This window comes from Carcharhinus amblyrhynchos, unplaced genomic scaffold (genome assembly GCF_965287045.1).
Source record: "Carcharhinus amblyrhynchos unplaced genomic scaffold, sCarAmb.v2.hapA scaffold_49, whole genome shotgun sequence".
In the NCBI taxonomy this organism is placed as follows: domain Eukaryota; kingdom Metazoa; phylum Chordata; class Chondrichthyes; order Carcharhiniformes; family Carcharhinidae; genus Carcharhinus; species Carcharhinus amblyrhynchos.
The window spans coordinates 1,566,037-1,584,501 of NW_027649790.1; the positions used below are offsets into that span (position 1 = coordinate 1,566,037).

The 18,465-nt window shown below is 43.4% G+C and overlaps 1 protein-coding gene across 1 annotated transcript in view; it reads left to right on the forward strand.

Moving 5' to 3' along the window:
* The window catches only part of LOC145337463 (uncharacterized), a 93,308-nt gene extending 75,231 nt beyond the window's left edge, over positions 1–18,077 (forward strand). The window contains exons 7-11 of the mRNA XM_080182244.1: positions 799–843; positions 2,295–2,366; positions 9,896–9,961; positions 17,053–17,076; positions 17,180–18,077. Of these exons, the coding sequence (XP_080038370.1) occupies positions 799–843; positions 2,295–2,366; positions 9,896–9,961; positions 17,053–17,076; positions 17,180–17,219 (247 nt within the window). The 3' untranslated portion in view covers positions 17,220–18,077. The remainder of the gene's footprint in view (positions 1–798; positions 844–2,294; positions 2,367–9,895; positions 9,962–17,052; positions 17,077–17,179) is intronic.
* The last annotated feature ends 388 nt before the right edge of the window (positions 18,078–18,465 follow it).

An 18,465-nucleotide genomic window follows, 5' to 3' on the forward strand; every position in this document is an offset into this window, starting at 1 on the left:
GAACTGGAGACAGCTCCCATCACCTTGCCCTTTATCAGTGGCATTGTCAGCCACCATACTGACATGGGTCATTGACATTGGGAGATTAGGCCCAATTGGTCCCCGAGCAGAGCCCCAACATGTCCCCCTCCCCCCAATATCAGCCCCTTCACGCTGCAATCCACCCCTGAAACACCCCGGCTGCATAGGCCCTCCGTACATAGGCACCCATCATGGTGTACAGCTCCTTCGTCACAGCCCCACTCCCACTTAAATCACATTGGCACTGCCCTGACATACATATGGTGCCAGGTGGGCACTGCCAGTGTGCCAGGGAGGCACAACCTGGCAGGCACTGTTCGATGGGGCACTGCCTGGGGGCCCTAATGGCTTCTGATCCCCCTGGCACGGTCTTGGTGTCTGGTGTCCTATGGTGGAGATCAATAGTGATTCGTGACATCTCGCTAGTGTAGTCGAGACATCGAGGAGGGGGGAAGCAGCCGTGCCGGACTCACTAACAATATGGAGATCCATTCTCGCCAGTAATGTGGGGCTGGGAAGAGATTTTTGGCCCTTACGCTATGTTTCCAGCTTGGTGTGCTGAACGGCAGGTGCGGCAAGCTGCTAAGATCGTGCCCAATGAATCTGCGAAGAGAAATGGATAAGCTCAATGGGCACAAATTTGACACTGATGCTAATAAAAAATCAAGTGTTTCCCACTTGCTTTGTTTAACATTAAGCAACCAAAAGCTATTTAAGGCTATCATTTTCAATGTTGTATTCTGGTTCTTCATGTCCTGTCCACTCTAATAATTACAGGAACAATCTGAGAAAATTCATTAAGATTCTGAAGCTTAGCCTTAGGTGAGTATAATAATTGTTTGTCTCTAATAACAGCAAGGGCACACACACCAATACATAGTGAGACATATGTATAGTTGAGGAAATGGTAACCCTATTGGACCACTCAGTGACATATATAGTATAGTCAGAAGCTGAACATGGGCAGTTGCAACAAATTATTGTACAAAATGCCTCAACAATATTGCCCTAGACTAAAATTGATGAATGATCCTGGCGAGAATACATTGACCTACATGAAAGCAGACTTCACAGAACACACATGTCACGGTAAATGGGAATGAGTGCATTAGCATTAGGAAAGGAAAGAAACAAAGATTGGATTTGGGTAGCATCTTTCACAACCTCAGGACATCTCAAAATTCTCAGTGACAGCAATCACTCTTTAATCAGAAGGTCATTGGTTCAAGTTCCATTCCACAACTTTGGGTACAAGGGAGATGATGGCCTGGTGGTATTATCGCTAGACTATTAATCCAGAAACTCGGCTAATGTTCTGGGGATCCGGGTTTGAATCCCGCCACGGCAGAAGGTGGAATTTGAATTCAATAAAAAAACATGGAATTAAGAATCTACTGATGACCATGAAACCATTGTCAATTGTTGGAAAGACACATCTGGTTCATTAATGTCCTTTAGGGAAGGAAATTTGCCCTTACATGGTCTGGCCTCCATGTGATTCTAGACCCATAGCAATGTGGTTGACTCAACTGCCTTCTGAAATGGCCTAGCAAGACTTTCAGTTGTATCGATCGCTCGAGAAGGCAGCTCACCATCTTCTCAAGGGCAACTAATGATGGGCAATCCATGTGGGACACTCAAGTCCCACAAATTAATTTTAAAAAAACCAGGCTGGCACCTTGGTGCAATGCAGGTGGCGCATTCCACAGCTGGTGGTGCTGTGTTTTGGATGAAAATGTCCTGTTTGCCCTCTCAGGTGATCGTAAAGACCCATTCGCACTATTTGTAGAAAGACAGTGGAATCTTATCTTCCTAAAGCTGTTATCTGGCATCATGAGAAAACATCACTGAAAAAGGCTTTGAGCATTGTCTCACTGATGTTTGTGGAACCTTGCTGTGCACAGATTGGTTGACACACACACATCACAACAGTTACTGATTAGCTGTAAAGTACTTTGGACATCCTGAGAATGTGAAGTGTGCTATATAAATGCAGGTTAGTGATTGAAAACAACTCCACTGAACAGGTGGGTACTCGCTCCTCTTAAGACTTGCTTATGAACCACTGAAGAACCAGTGAAAAAAACGTCTGATACCAGATCACAAGTTCAGACAGTCTAATCCTGCATTTATACTTGTAATGTAAACTATCCAAATATTGTCTTTATATTTTCTTTGTAAACTATTGATTAAAAAACCCTTTGTATTAAGTAGCATTGAGCTTATGAAACCTATTTGGATGTGTAATGAGCATTGGTTGGCTTTTTTGGCAGGATTTGCAACCAAACTGACTCTGAGATGGACCCCAACCAAGAAAGCAACCAAAACTCCAGCCTCTCCCAACGGTAGGTGACATTCTCTGTTGTTAGAAGCTAAGGATGTAGCTGCTTTTGTCTGACTATCTTGCTGTCTCCTGCTAACTATACTTGTGTATGTGCCAGACTATTATCAGCTCTTTGAATCAGTTATCAATCAGTCACACTTATCTGCTCTCTCCAGAGCCTAGTAATGTTATCCTCTCTTCTGGTATATATTTATTTATTTATATATCTATATCTATTTATCCATTTTGAGAAGTTAGTGTTCATCTGCTTCCAGACATTCTCTCTTCCACCTTCTTCCATTGGGAAAAGGATATAAAAGTCACGTGGCAACCAACTCAAGAACAGCATCTTCCCTGCTGCTGTCAGACTTTTGAATGGATTACCTTGCACTAAGTTGATCTTTCTCTTCCCTAGCTATGACTATAACACTACATTCTGTACTCTCTCTCCTTTCCTTTTCTGTGAACAGTATGCTTTGTCTGCATAGTGTGCAAGAAACAATACTTTTCTCTGTACGCCAATACATGTGATTATAAATCAAATCAAAAAATGATGATAACTCACTGTGCGAAATAAAAAATTGCATCTTCCTCTCACGCCAATTTTCTGTCATTGACCCTCCTGTCTGTGGAAAGTTAATCTTTCTTTACTTGTTTAAAGCCCCTCATATCTTTGAACTATTAAATTCCTTCTTAAACTTCTCTGCTATAAGGAAAATAGTCCCAGTTTCTCTAATCTTCCTCCCTTGAACAAATCATATTCTGGTAAATCGCCTGCAACCCCTCCAGAAAACACACTGCTGTTTATCTGTCCTGGTGGCTATGTCTATTCACTAACTATACTTGAATTGTGTTTTGGTTTCTAAAAGTGACTGCTTTCTTGCTATGAAGTTTGTTGCTATTGAAGCATACTAATTGATCAATTGCAGAGAATGAATCTGAGGTTTAGCCTGCTGTAAGAAACATAAGAGAATCTTTCTGAATTGTTTGAGCTTCCTGAAGTGTTTAATTAAGGTCCTGGTTAAAATGTCAATCAGTTTCTAAAGCATAGGAAAACCAGAGGGGACAGTGTTGCAGTGGGGGCACTGGTGCCTTGCTGCAGCATTTATTCTCCAGTTTATCCTTTCCCAAGGTGTTCTACCTTTCCACACAGGTGGGAAAGTTCCACGCAGTGACAGGAAAGCCACCTTAAGGAGCACATAAGCAGCTGTCGGCTGTTCTCCCCTCAAGCCACTTTTTACCGTTCAATCAGAATGCAGTGGTAGGTGCAACAGGGGAGGAAGGAATAATGGAGGGAATTCTGAGGAGGGAAAGGGGAGTTGACGGAACATCCAGGTGATTGTGCAAGGAAGGGGTTTGTGGAATCGATCACTGCCCTTGGGGAGTGAACTCAAGGTGGGGCTTGGTATGTTGGACTGGGGAGCGTCAGGGGGCAGAGGGAGCTGGTAGGGTAGGAAGGTGAGAGTACATTGGTAGCGGTAAAAGGGGAGGTGAGGCTTGATGGGGAACTATCAAGAGGCAATGCAGAGGGGTTAGAATAGGTGATAGTGATGGGCGATAAGGATGTAGGTGTCCTTATGGGAAGGGAAAGGAAGGGGGAGCTGATCAAGAACTTTACTTTTAACATTTTTGTGAAATCAAAAGTGATTGGAGTCGTGTGTCAGATGGGCATAGGTGGGTGGGCGGAGACGCGGGCTAGCTCAGCTGGACAGCTTAAAGAGAACCTCAGCAAGTAACATTGAAAAAGCTCAGGTGAGTGAGATAGATGAAGGATGTGTGTGTGTCTGTGTGTGGGGAGGGGGGATGTGCTTGGACAAGGCTGTGAAAGGTCCTGCCAGACCCTTCTCCTTCCAAAATCACAGATAGGGTCACTGCATGTGGGCAGGGGCTGATGGGAGGGCTCACGAAGTCTATGTAATGACATTGAAAGACACAATGGTCATTATTGAGTGACGGTAAATATGTTTGACATAAACCACGTGTTCAAAATATCTTGATTTTACATGGCCTGTTCTAGGTGCTGCAGCAGGCAGCCTGTGGAGCTGCTTGCCCTGTTGCCTTTAATGATTTTGGTGGCCGCCCTCTGGAGATCTGAGTCCTGGAGGCCCTGGCTCACAATGGCTTTCACCAGGGGGCCAGCTGCTCCCTCTGCAGTGACAAAGTATGAAGTTGAAGGTCAAGTGGATTCGAAGGGAAAAGACAACAAGTCCTGAGTGGATGATCCAGGGGTGTCCAGCTGGTGCTCCTCCTCCCTTCAGTTGCCCAAGGGTCCCAGCCTGGCTACTTGACGGGATAGGAAAGCTGGAGGGATGTTGAGATGCCCCGGTCCTCTGGTCACGCAGTTGCCACTGCATGAACTCACCTTTGGTAACCACAATAGGGTACAGGCTTGTGGGCATCTCCTGCAGAAACTGGGCATTCTGCTGGACTAGGGTCTCCATGATGTCCGCCATCCTTCCAATGGATGCTTCTGGTGGCATCACTTCATCAGAGAGCAGGCAGACAGAATCCTCTGACTCGTCTGTCACTCTGTTGAGGGCTTCCAACTGCTCTGCCAGATGTTGCCCCACTTATTGCTGACTTTAGTTGGAAGGTCGATTATATAGACTTATCAGCAGAATCTGAGCTCACAGATGCCTTTTCCTCAGCAGTCCTCCAACAACCGGACAGCTCAGCTGAATCTGCCTCCTGTTGCTACAGACTCGCATCCGTGTGATGATCACTAGATTGGGAGACTGTTCCTGAATTAGCACTAACACCCACTGAGGTGTGTTTTCCTGAGCTGGTGGAAGGGTGCAAATGATTGCTGTGATGCCTCAACAGGTGCGCAGCTCTCCTCTTCTGCTCCATCCTTGGTTGTCTCTGGGCTGAGGACAAGGCCTTATGGAGAGTTCTCCTCCTCCTCCTCAGCCTTGGTCTCTTCCTCGAGGTATCTGTAAGTGAGATGGGAAATTGCAAATGACAGCATCAGCTGCCTCCAACATGGAGGCATAGTCAACCCTTGGGTTTGCATTGAATGGATGAATCCTTTAAGGTGGATGGCCAATGTCAGGCTCCCAAAGCCAATAGCTCTGTGGTCCACTCTCGCCAGCTCTGATGCCCTCAGTCAGAGCCCTCAAAAATGGTCCCAAATACCCCACACCCTTCTGGCCCCAGTCTTCTCCCTTTCTGTGCAATTGTATGACTCTAGGATGGTACATTGCCTCCCTGGTGCTAGTGTCAAGGATGTCTCGGAGCGGGTACAGGACATTCTGTAGGAGAAAGTGAACAGCCAGAGGTCATGGTACACATTGGTACAAATGACATAGGTTAAAAAAAAGGTCCCAAAAGTAGAATACAGGGAGCTAGGAAGAGTTAAGAAATCGGACCTCAAAGGTACTGATCTCAGGATTATTACCAGTGTCACGTGCTAGTCAGGGTAGAAATGACATGATGTATCAGATTAATATGTGGCCGAAGTGACGGTGTCAGAGGAGGGTTTAAGATTCCTGGGGCATTGTGACCGATTCTGGGGGAGGTGGGACCTGTACAAATTGGACGAGTTACACCTGAACAGGACTGGGCCTGATGTCCTCATGGGACTGTTTGCTAGAGCAGTTGAGGAGGGTTTAAACTAATATACCGGGGGATGGGAACCTACGTAAGGAGTCAAGAAGGACAAAAACAAAAGATAGAAAAGGAAATAAGAAAAGTGATGGGCAGAAAAACCAAGGACAAAATTCAAACAGGGCTATAGGGAAAAATATTAGAGTGAGACAAACAATGTTAAAAAGACATCTGTGCCTTGATGCATGGAGTATTTGCAAAAAAGTCAATGAAGTAACCGCGCAGATATAAACGAGTACGATATAAATGGGATTATGGAAACAGCTGCAGGGTGACCAGGAATAGGAACTGAATGTCCCAGGATACTCAGTATTTAGGAAGGACAGGCACAAAGGAAAAGGTGGTGGAGGGGCACTGCTGATTAAAGAGGAAATTAACACAAGAGTGAGAGAGGATATTAGCTCTGACAATGTGGAGTCTGTGTGGATAGAGTTGAGAAATATCAAGCAGCAAAAAACATTTGTGGGCGTCATATATTGACCCTCAAACTGCAGTGATGATGTTGGCAATGGTATTAAACACGAAATTAAAGATATGTGATAAGGGAATAAGGATTATCATGGGTGATTTTAATCTGCATATTGATTGGGCAAATCAAATTAGCCACAATGCCGTAAAAGAGGAATTATTGGATTGTGTACGGGACCAATATGTGGAGGAACCAACTAGAGAGCAGCCCATCTTATAATGGGTACTATGTACTGAGAATGGAATCATTGCCAATTTAACTGTGATGTGACATTGCCAGCATTAGACTGGGGTAAACACAGTAAGTAGTCTCACAACAGCAAGTTAAAGTCCAACAGGTTTATTTGGTAGCACGAGCTTTCAGAGTGCTGCTCCTTCTCTTGGGGATTAGCAACTACAACATGAGAGAATTTTTTTATCAAGGTGGAGAGTGATGTAATTGATTCGGAGATGAGAGTGCTGAATCTTAACAAAGGGATCTATGAGGATATGTGGCATGAGGTGGCCTTGATAGATTGGGGAGAGTGACTTAAAAGGATGACCGTGGATAGACAATGGCAAACATTCAAAGAAAGCATGGGGGAACTGCAGCAACTGTTTATTCCTGCCTGACACAAAAGCAAAATGGGTAAGAGGGCCAATCCATGACTTACCAACAAAATTAGATAGTATATGATTCAAGGAAGCATACAGATTGTCCAAGAAAAGTAATAGATCTGAGGATTGGGAACAGTTTAGAATTCAGCAAAGGAGGACCAAAGGATTGATTAGGAAGGGGAAAATACAGTATGAAAGTAGGCATGCAGGGAACATAAAAACTGACACTAAGAGTTTGTATAGATAGGTGAAGAGGAAGAGGTTGGTGAAGACAAATGTAGGTCCCCAACAGACAGAAATGGGGGAATGTATAACAGAGAATAAAGAAATGGCTGAGCAACTGAATACATACTTTGGCTCTGTCCTCACAAGAGGACACAAATCAGATACCAGAAATGTTGGAGAGTGTAAGATTTAGTGAGAGGGAAGAATTGAGGGAGATCAATATTAGTAGAGAAATGGTGCTGAGAAACTTGATGGGATCGAAGGTGGATAAATCCACAGGGCCTGATAATCTACATCCCAGAGTACTTAAGGAGGTGGCTCTAGAAATAGTGGATGCATTGAGGTGGTCATCTTCCAGGATTCTGTAGACTCTGGAATAGTCCCTGCAGATTGGAGGGTGGCTAATGTCACTCCAATATTCAAAAAGGGAGGTAAAGAGAAAACGGGAAAATTCTCAAATCTATTATCAAGGATTTATTGCAGAGCATTTAGAAAGCTGTGGTAGGATCAGACAGAGTCAGCGTGGATTATGAAGGGGAAATCATGCTTGACAAACCTGCTGGAATTCTTTGAAGATGTGACAAGGGGGAGCCAGTTCATGTGGTATATTTGGACTTTCAGAAAGCGTTCGACAAAGTCCCACATAAAAGATTATCATGCAAGGTTAAAGCGCATGGGATTGGGGGAAGTGTATTGAGATGGATAGAAAACTGGTTGGCAGAGAGGAAACAAAGAGTAGAAATTATTGGGTCCTTTTTAAATTGGCAGGCAGTAGCTAGTGGGGTACCGCAGGGATTGGTCCTGGGACCCCAGCTATTCACAATATATATTCATAATTTGGATGAGGGAACAAAATGTAACACCTCAAAGTTTGCAGATGATGTCAAGTTGAGTGGGAGGGTGAACTGTGATGAGGATGCAGAGATCCTTCAGAATGATCTGGACAGTTGGATGAGTGGGCAAATCAATGGCAGATGCAGTATAACTTGGATGTGAGGTTATTCACTTCGGAAGCAAAAACAAGGCAGTAGATTACTACATGAATGACTGTAAATTAGGAGGGGTGAGAGCCTGAGTGAGGCAGTAAGAGATCACAGGCAGCAAGTGCTCAAGGAGAGAAAAGCACTGAAGAGCAGGCTAATCAGTCTGATTGAGAGTGAAAGCAGTAACTATGATGATCTGGCTTCAATACAATTCCTCAGCAGTTCAGACACAGAGGATCCAAGTGAGGAGGGAGACACTGAGGAGAATCCTGTTTCAGTGGGACCTGGGAGTCCTTGTCACAGAAGGTAAGCATGCAGGTGCAGCAAGTGGTAAAGAAGGCAAATGGCATGTTGGCCTTCATTGCGAGAGGTTTCCAGTGCAGGAGCAAGGATGTGTTGTTGCAATTATACAGAGCCTTGGTGAGGCCACGTCTAGTATACTGTATGCAGTTTTGGTCTCCTTTTCTGAGGAAGGATGTTCTTGCTCTCAAGGGAGTGCAGCGAAGGTTTGACAAGCAGATTCCGGGGATGGTGGGACTGATGTATGAGGAAAGATTGACTAGGTTAGGATTGTTCATAGAGACATATAAAATTTTAACAAGACTAGACGACTAGACAGGGTAGATGCAGGAGAGTGTTCCTAATGGTGGAGGAGTCCAGAACCATGAGTCACAGTCTGACAATTTAGGGTGGACCGTTTAGAACAGAGGTAAGGAGACATTTTTTCATCCAAAGAGCGGTGAGCCTGTGGAATTCATTACCACAGGAAACAGTTGATGCCAAAACATTGAATTTATTCAAGAGTAAGCTAGATCTAGCACTTGGGGAGAATGGAATCAAAAGATTATGGAGTGAAAGCAGGATTAAGCTATTGAGTTGGATGATCAGCCATGATTGTAATGAATGGTGGAGCAGACTCGAAGGACCTCCAGCTCCCATCTTCTATGTTTCTATATAACAAAGCTTCTTCTGCTCAAAAAAGAGAATGTTTGAGAGAATTGCATGTTATATCAGTTGGATCATTGGAATTTGGTTCATTGATCATTTCTCCCCTCATGAGATGGCCCACTGTGTGTTGACGATGAATTGAAGGTGTTTTACCATTGCTTTCATTATGTCACTAACTTTTCACCCTCCTAATTTTCAGCCATTCAGATAATAATCTGCCGCCTTGTTTTTGCTTCCAAAGTGAATAACCTCACATCTTTGTGGGAAGTCATCATTGGTGCAAATTGGGCAGAAGGGTGTGGACTAGCTCCTCGAAGCACATCCATGTGCAAGGAACAGGCTCATACATGCATCAGATTTGTAGAGATTGTTAGTTGCAGCTACATTGGGTGCAAGTTTCCATGTCTGCTAAGGATGAAGGAGATACAGCGGTCACTCCACTGAAGTGTGGGTGTACTAAAGTGGGGCTGTGAGGCAGGACATGCTATTGCCACTGGTCTTTGTACCCTGACATACTGGAGTTTTTGGGTTTAGAATGGGCCTAAAGGGTCTGGGTAGTCTTTTCTTAATCTGTACTTGGCCTTCTCAGGGACAATTAAGGATGGGCAATAAATGCTGGCCTAACTAGCGACAACATCTCGAGTGAATTTTTAAGAATTTTTGAATTAATTTTTTTTTTTAAAAAGCTGCAGCTTCTGACCATGATGTCTTTTATTCTTTGCAGTGCATTCAGGATGGTCCATCACAATGAAGAATTTGAGCATATTTTGCAGTTCAATCAGCAGTTAAGGTACAAAAACAATCTTAATTCTATGAGTTTTACTGGAATAGTGAAACAAAGGTTTCCCATTCAGATCTCACTTGGCTAGTTCTCAAGATTTTTTTAGTTTTAAAAGGGTCTAGTGCTGCAAATCTGCAAAAGAAAGCAGACTGTTTAATTAAGGCCTTTCAGGAAAGTGGAAACTCTCACCTGGATCTGGACTGGCCTGTGCAACTTCAGTGCATGTAATGATTGGCTATTATTGTCCTCCGTAGTGGTCTAACAAGCTACACTGTCATTCAACAACTCAGCTAATGGGGACCCGGGTTCAAATCCTGCCACGGCGGATGGTGAAATTTGAATTCAATTTAAAACAAAATCCAGAATTAAGAATCTAATGATGACAATGGAACAATTATCGATTGTTTTAAAAAACCATCTGGTTCACTAATGTCGTTCAGTGAAGGAAATCTGCCGTCCTTATGTAGTCTGGCTCCTACATGAGACATCAGAGACACAGCAATGTGGTTGACTCTCAACTGCCACTCAATTGGCAGCTCACCACCATCTTCTCAAGGGTATCTTGGAAATGGGCAAAAATACTGGCCAGCCAGTGACGCTCATGCCCCGTGAATGAATAGAAAAAAGAACAACTATTACAGGACAACTCACTGAATCTATAAGGAGGACAACTCACTGTATAGCCATGGCAGGGTGAGAACAAACATGGAAAAGAAATTCCCCAGTATCCTCCACTGGTTATTGTGATGCAAAATCATAAATACTGGAGCAAGATCATCTCAAAATGCAGTTTCTGAATTCACTTGTCCATAGACCAACAATATTTCAGGAGAAAGATGTAGAGAAAATCCCCTTACGCAACCCAATGCACTGTCGTTCTCCTGGTAGCAAGCAGCTGGGAATATTACAATTGTAGAAACCTGGCCACCATCCATCTGAATGCTGTTGCAGAGACCCTGAATGTGGCAGAAAAGGACATATTGAGTTGCATGTAAACCACTAAAGAAGCAATCCAAAGAACAGGATCTCCACATCCAAAGAACAAACCAGGGAAAAGTAAATCTGCAGTTGGGCAGAACAAAAAGAATCCGCATGTCAAAAGACCATAAGATACAGGAGAAGAATTAGGCCATTCGGCCAATTGAGTCTACTCTGCCACTCGACCATAGCTGATAAATTTCTCAACCCCATTCACACACCTTTTCACCATAACTTTTGAACCCCTTACCAATCAAGAACCTATCTCTTTCTGTCTTAAATACATTCAATCATCTGGCCTTCGCACCCTTCTGTGGCAATAAATTCCATAGATTCACCACCTTTTGGCTGAAGAAATTCCTCCTCATCTCTGTTCTTAAGTTGTCCCTTTTCTCTGAGGCTGTGCCTTCTGATCTTAGTCTCTTCTACAAATGGAAACATCTTCCATATGTCCACTCTATCCAGGCCTCTCAATATCCTGTAATTTTCAATAAGATCCCCCCTCATCCTTCTGAACTCCACTGAGTACAGATCCAGAGTTTTCAAATGGTCCTCATATATCAAGCCTTTCATTCCCAGGATCATTCTCGTGAACCTCCTCTGGACCCTCTCCAGGGCCAGTGCAACCTTCCTTCGATATGGGGCCCAAAACTGCTCACAATACTCCAAATGTGGTCTGATCAGAACCTTATAAAGTCTCAGCAGTACATCCCTGCTTTTGTATTCCAGTCCTCTCAAAATGAATGCTGACATTGCATTTGGTTTCCTAACTACCAACTCAACTTGCAAGTGTTGAACTAGGATTCCCAAGTCACTTTGCGCTTCCAATGTTGGAATTCTCTCCCCATTTAGAAAATAGTCTATGCCTCTGTTCTTCCTGTCAAAGTGTGTAACCTCACACTTTTCCATGTTGTATTCCATCTGTCCTTTCTTTGCACACTCTCCTAAGCTGTCCAAGTCCTTCTGCAGCCTCCCCACCTCCTCAACATCACTGTTCCTCCACCTATTTGGCACAATGACCTCAATTCGATCATTGATGTATAAAGTGAAAAGTTGTGATCCCTGCAGAACACTGGTCACCAGCCGCCATCCTGAAAAGGACCCTTTTATCCCCTCTCTCTGCCTTCTATCAGTCAGCTAACCCTGTATCCATGCTCTTATCTTACTCAGCTGCCTCCTGTGCGGCACCTTGTCAAAGGCCTTCTGGAAATCCAAGTAGATAAATCCACTAGCTCTCCTTTGCTTAACCTGATTGTTACCTCCACAAAGAATTCTAACGGGCTTCTCAGGCATGACCTCCCCTGGACAAAACCATGCTGAGTTCGCTCTATTTTACCACGCACTTCCGAAATCTCATCATACAATATGAGGACCAGAGTGGTACTGAGTCCGAAGAAGGGGTGTCCTCCACACCTTGTCAAGTGGCAGGTAGATCGCAGGGCTCCAGGATAACACCGCTGCTGATGAGCCAACTAATACATATGGAACTGGATACAGGGGAAAGCAGTTTCCTTGGTCCCAGATGTTGTGTATAAGGAAAATCTTAAACATCTTCATTTTCCACCAGCAAAAGGATGTTTTGAAAACAGGGGAATCTGTACCTCTGATGGGCTGAATGGAATTTAATGTGGAACTGAATGGACAGACTGCTAATCTATCACTGTTTGTGCTGGAAAGGCAACTACCCAGCTGGAGAAGATCCAGTTAAACTGGGCGGATGTACATAGCATTGCAACAGAAGAAATTGGTCTGACAGCTGTTGTGCAAAACAGTGCTGTTTCTTTTCAAGGGAAATTTTGGGATTTATGAAGGGAATTACCATAAAACGGAATGTCAAAACTGACTCTCAAATAAAATTTCTGAAAGCCAGAACAGTGCCTTATGCCATAGGACCCAAAGTCAAAGGTGAGCTGAATTGTCTGCTCAAGATGTATCTGTCCCCTGTAGTGAATAAGCAACACATATCTTTCCACTGTTCAAGAGATACAGCTCCGTACGCATCTGTGGGGATTTCAAGGTTACCATTACCCCAGTGTTGTGTGCTGAATATCCACTTCCCCAGACTGAGGACTATAATAACTTAGGAAATCCGACTGGAAAGGAATATCATTTATTCACAGAACATGAATTAAAGCCACAGCTGTGGTGAGCACACACTGATCCTTGCCTGGGATTACAGTGCAGCAGGCCCAGTCCTGGGCCTGCCTTATAAAAGGCTTAGGTAATGAGCTCCAGCTGGGTAAGCCTTTACCTGTTTGCAGGGGAACTCGTACTCAGTGAGCCCCACAGGGAGATTAAGTAGTGATTCCCCATGTGGGGATTGTGGGGGTCATCACAAGGATCTTTTTGTTGTCCTGCTTGGTAGACAGAAATTCAGCAAAATAGAGCTATGCCACGTTGATGAGAAGTCACAAGACTCTCTTACCATCGCAACACAGGGACTGTACAAATATTGCCATTTGCCTGTTGGAATAACATCAGCTCCAGAGGGCCATGGACCAGATCCTACATGGCTTGCCTAGAGTTCACTGCTACCTTGATGACATCTTAGTAAAGGGCAAGGCTGATGAGGATCATCTCAAGAGCTTGGATACCACCTTACAAAGGTTAGAGGAGTAAGGCCTATGGGTTTGCAAAGACAAATTCGAGTTTTTTTTCACCCCTCTGTGGAACATTTGAGGCTATTGTGGATACTCCAGCTCCTCAGAATATCAACTGCTTCATCCATTCTTAGGGCTGCTAAACTATTACAGGAGATTCATTCCTCAGCTGGCAACACTGCTGAAACCCCTGCATGAGTTTCTGTGTCATAATAAAGCCTGGAAATGGACAGAAACCACTGATGCTGCATTCAAGGTGGCTAAAGCAGCACTAACAAATACCGAGGTACTGACACACTTTGACTTCTCCTGTCTCTACAACTTGCATGTGATGCATCGCCTTATGGAGTTGGGGCTGTTGTCTCACATGTAATGCCCTCTTGTGTGGAGAGACTCACATTGTTCACTTCACAGACTTTAAATAAAGCAGACAACCAACGGAACCAAATATTACACACACCACTGGGGATCATGTTCAGAATCCAGAAGTTATATCAGCATCTGTTTGGATGACAATTCACCCTCCTGACCATTCGCCCCAATATTTAGTCCACATTCAGATCGTCCTGCTTTGGCTGAAAGCAGGATGCAGCATTGGGCATTGATGTTGAGTTCTCCCACATACAACAGCAAATATTGAAAATCGATCTTGCAAGCAATATGGATAGTCTTTTGAGGCTACCCCTAACAATCAGCCATGTGGATACTGCTCAGAAAACATCTACTTGTTTCGTGGTGCATGGCAACTCTTCACTGGATTTCCAAGTCTCACCTGATGTTCATCCTATGTTTCCAGGAGGATGGAGTTATCAGACGTTTCAGGGTGCTTGTTTTGGGGCATGTGACTTATTATTTCCACCGACGTTGAGGAAACCAGTGTTAGATCAACTGCATTCAGGGCATCATGGAATTGTTGACATGAAAAAAATTGCCAGGAACTACTTTTGGTGGTCTGGCCTAGACCAAGCCAGTGAAGCAAAGGCAGAATTCGATTTGATTTATTATTTGTCACTTGTATTAATATGCAATGAAGAGTATTATTTCTTGTGTGCTATACAGACAAAACATACCATTTGTAGAGAAGGAGAGAGTGCAGAACGTAGTGTTACAGTCATAGCTTGGGTATAGAGAAAGATCAACTTAATGTGAGGTAGGTCCATTCAAAAGTCTGATGGCAGCAGGGAAGAAGCTGTTCTTGACCTCAGACTTTTGTATTTTCTTCCCGACGGAAGAAGGTGGAATAGAGAATATCTGGAGTGCGTGAAGTTCTTAATTATGCTGGCTGCTTTGCCGACGCAGCAGGAAGAGTAGACAGAATCAATGGATGGGAGGCTGATTTGCATGATGGATAGGGCTACATTCACATCTTTTACAGTTTCTTGTGGTCTTGGGCAGAGCAGGAGCCATACCAAGCTGTGATGCAACCAGAAAGAATACTTTCAGTGGTGCATCAGCAATACGTTGTTCTTCATGTCAGGGTGTGAGGAATATGCCTAACTGGCATCCCTTCATCCATGCGATTGGCCAGAAAACCCTTGGTCGTGCATCCATGTTTATCTTTCTGGTCCATTTGGAGGAACAGCGTTCACGGTGATTGTGGAGCTCATTCCATATAGCCAGAGGTTTCAGTGATGTCCTCCTATTACTGCTGAGAGTACAATTCAAAAGCTAAGAGAAATGTTCAGTCATTACACGTTCCCAAAAAACTTGTGATGGATATTGACCTCAGTTTGTCTCTCAAGAATTAGAGAATTTTTTGAGAAGTAACAAAATTCATCACATCACTTCAGTACCATCTCACCCATCCATCAGTGGAAGCACATTTTAAGATTGTCGCAAGAACAGTCTCTATTTGAAGTGTCTGGGCACATTTCTACGACATACAAAAACATGCCACATGCTACAACTAATGCATCTAAGGCATTCCTTAAAATGGGACAGCAACCGCACACTTGTTTTGATCTTCTGAAACCAATGAAAACATGACAAGCTGTGCAAGATCAAAAGCACTATCCAGTGGAGGCAAGAGCACAAAGACCAAAGCCAAAAATTTTTGCTTCAAGATAAAAGGTCCTAACTCGTAATCATGCTATTGGAGCTAAATGGGTTCCTGCTACTGTGATTGCTCAGACAGGACCTGTTTCGTACACAGTACAAATGGTGAATGAGCCCACCAGGCAAAGATGTTAACCAACTGTTGCCAAGTCAAGCATCACCTAAGGACATACCTCCCATGAAAGAGCCTTATTATACCACTTCCATTGAGACATCTTCGGATCAAGATTACTAATTAACACCAGTTGTGTACGTCCAGAAAATTCTGTTCTTAATCTCAGATGTTAAAAAATAGAGATAGTTAAGTTATTTGTATTTGTGAGTGAAAGGAATAAGCTAAAGTTTTAGTTTTAAGTTTAATTATATTTCTGTACTTGTGTGTTAAGAAAGGGGGAATCTGAGTTTTGGTTTCTCCCAAGCTTTGTTTGTATACCTACATTTAATGAGATTTCGGACTCCTAATGCAGAAAACTGGGCTCTTGCCTAGCAACAGGAGACAGACACAGGAAGAAACAAGAAAGCAGTTCTAGTTCAGTTGGAATCACGTACTGGGAGGAGTTGGACAGGAGAGTACATTTCAGTAAGCAAATTTCCCAAAAGAACAGAGGAAGAGACACTAAGACCTTCTAGTCAAAGGAAAAGAACAAGAGTTGGGAAAAGGACCTGCTGAGTGAAGTTAAGAGTGAGCAGCAGGGAAAAAGACTCCAAGTCAGAAGACAAAGTTGCAGTGAGCAGACTTGGAACAAAGTGGGCCTGCGAGAAGCCAGAAGATCAGAGGAGACAGCCAAAGGTTGATGACTCCTTACTATAGGCCTGTGAAACAGCGCTGCTATGATGGAACGACTGAGTATGGAGTGTGGAGGGAGAGTATGGAGGTCAGCGTTTGAATGTACATAGCAATCAGGCAAAAGGGACGTCAGAAGGAGAAATTGAAACATTGTTGAAGATATCCGGGAGAAAGCGTTGTTTGGGAGAAGATTCTGAACTGAGTACTTTGAACGTTGAGAGTGGAAAGCCTCGGAGAAAGATGAGGTGCAGTCAGAACGGTTGGCTCGTGTGACAAATTCTGAGGGGAACTGATGAGAAATCCATAGAAGCTGCTTAGAGTGGCATCAGTCACTTGGTTTTGGAGTGTAATGTGTCTGGCCACAGATTACCTATTTGTTTACATGTACTGTACTTATTGTGAACATTAGAGTTTAAGATAGATTTTAAAACTTATGTTATCCTTACCAATCTGTAAAGGTATAGTTGTGGGTGAAGGGGTATTGTATAAAAAATGTTTTATTATTTTGTTAAAAGTTCATCAGTGACTGTTCAGTAATCGCCCTCCACATTTATAAGTTAAGATCTATCAAGCCAGGTTCCACAATGGGATCTGACTTGTCCAGTAGTAACATCCGCTGGCATCATTACACAGACAAGCTGAATTTATCCAAAACTAATTTATATCTCTTAATTTCTTAGGGAAGAACGCAATCGGAGAGTTTGGTAAGTTGATAAAGATATTAAAATTGTATATTTCATTAAAAAAATTTATATCCAGAATAAACGTTGTGTTCTAGAAGCTGAACTCTATATTCTATGTTCCTAGGTGTGAGCCACAGTATAGGATGGGGAGCCAAAATCTGTAGAAGATGGGAGATTATGGATTCCACAAATTCACAACCCATTGGGTGTAGTGCCTTCTCAACACACTCCTAAATCTCCCCCTTATTTTGAGGCTCTGCATCCCTCCCAGTTCCATCTGCCTATGATTTTTGGCCTCCTTCACCCCTGTTGGTGAGCATGCCCAGTAAAAAGTCTGACAACACCAGGTTTAAGTTGGTGAGCATGCCTTCAGCTGATCTGGAATTCTACCCCTCCAAACTCTGTCCCTCTCCATTCCTCTCTGCAAATCTCAAGCATCATCTTCAAGGAATTCTGTTTCTGCAGCAGACATTCTATCCAGATCTCTATGTTGGTCACTGTCATTTTTTGTTGGAGGACACTCCTTTCTGTAGGACCTATACAACTGTTAAGTTGTTAAAAATTTTTGAGGCATTTCAAAACCTGATAATAAGCTGTGTTCAGAGACAGTATATCCTTTTTTTCCCCCCCACCCTGACCATCTTGAACATGGGTTCAGGTGTCACTTCTATGCGTTCTCATTTTGAGAAGTAAAGCTGAGATAATGTTGAATTCCACTATTGCAATGTAGAGGTTATCCAGGAAATGCAGTTTTTTTTTATGACTGTGCTCCCTAAGTTCCTCTATTTTTTTCATTGCAATACATCAATAGGGGAGGCCTTAAACAGGCCAGTGCAAGGAAGAGCAAAATGTGACATGACATCTTTACATTTTCACTGCTTCCATTACTTTACAGATGTTGGAAAATGTTCAGATACTGCTGACGCCCAACCTGACGTTTGACCCAAAGTTTTGGGGTGGTGGGAGTGGTTGCTGGGGAGCAGTTGTATAGGTCCTACAGAAAGGAGTGTCCTCTAACAAAAAATGACAGTGATCAACATAGAGATCTGGATAGAATGTCTCTATTAGTTGTAATGTTCTTCCATTTGGTGCTCAAGACATTCATTTGTTCCCTTAAGTGTATCAGTATTGCAGGTCAGTGTCTGGATTTGTCTACAGTATTCACTATGCTCTTGTTTAGCTTTGCAAAAACCATCATGGTTGCGAGAGGTGGAATCACTCACATCAGCCAGCTTGGACTTGTACCATTCCTCGCTTTCAGCAATATTCTTAGCCGCAAGTTTATCAAACTGAGAATGAACTTCATGGCGGTGCATTTGCTCTTAAAGCCAGGCTGATTAGGTAGAGGTAAAAGATTGCAGATCACTCAAAGGAGTAGGGATTCTCTCTGGGGTCAGAGAGTGGAGTCAA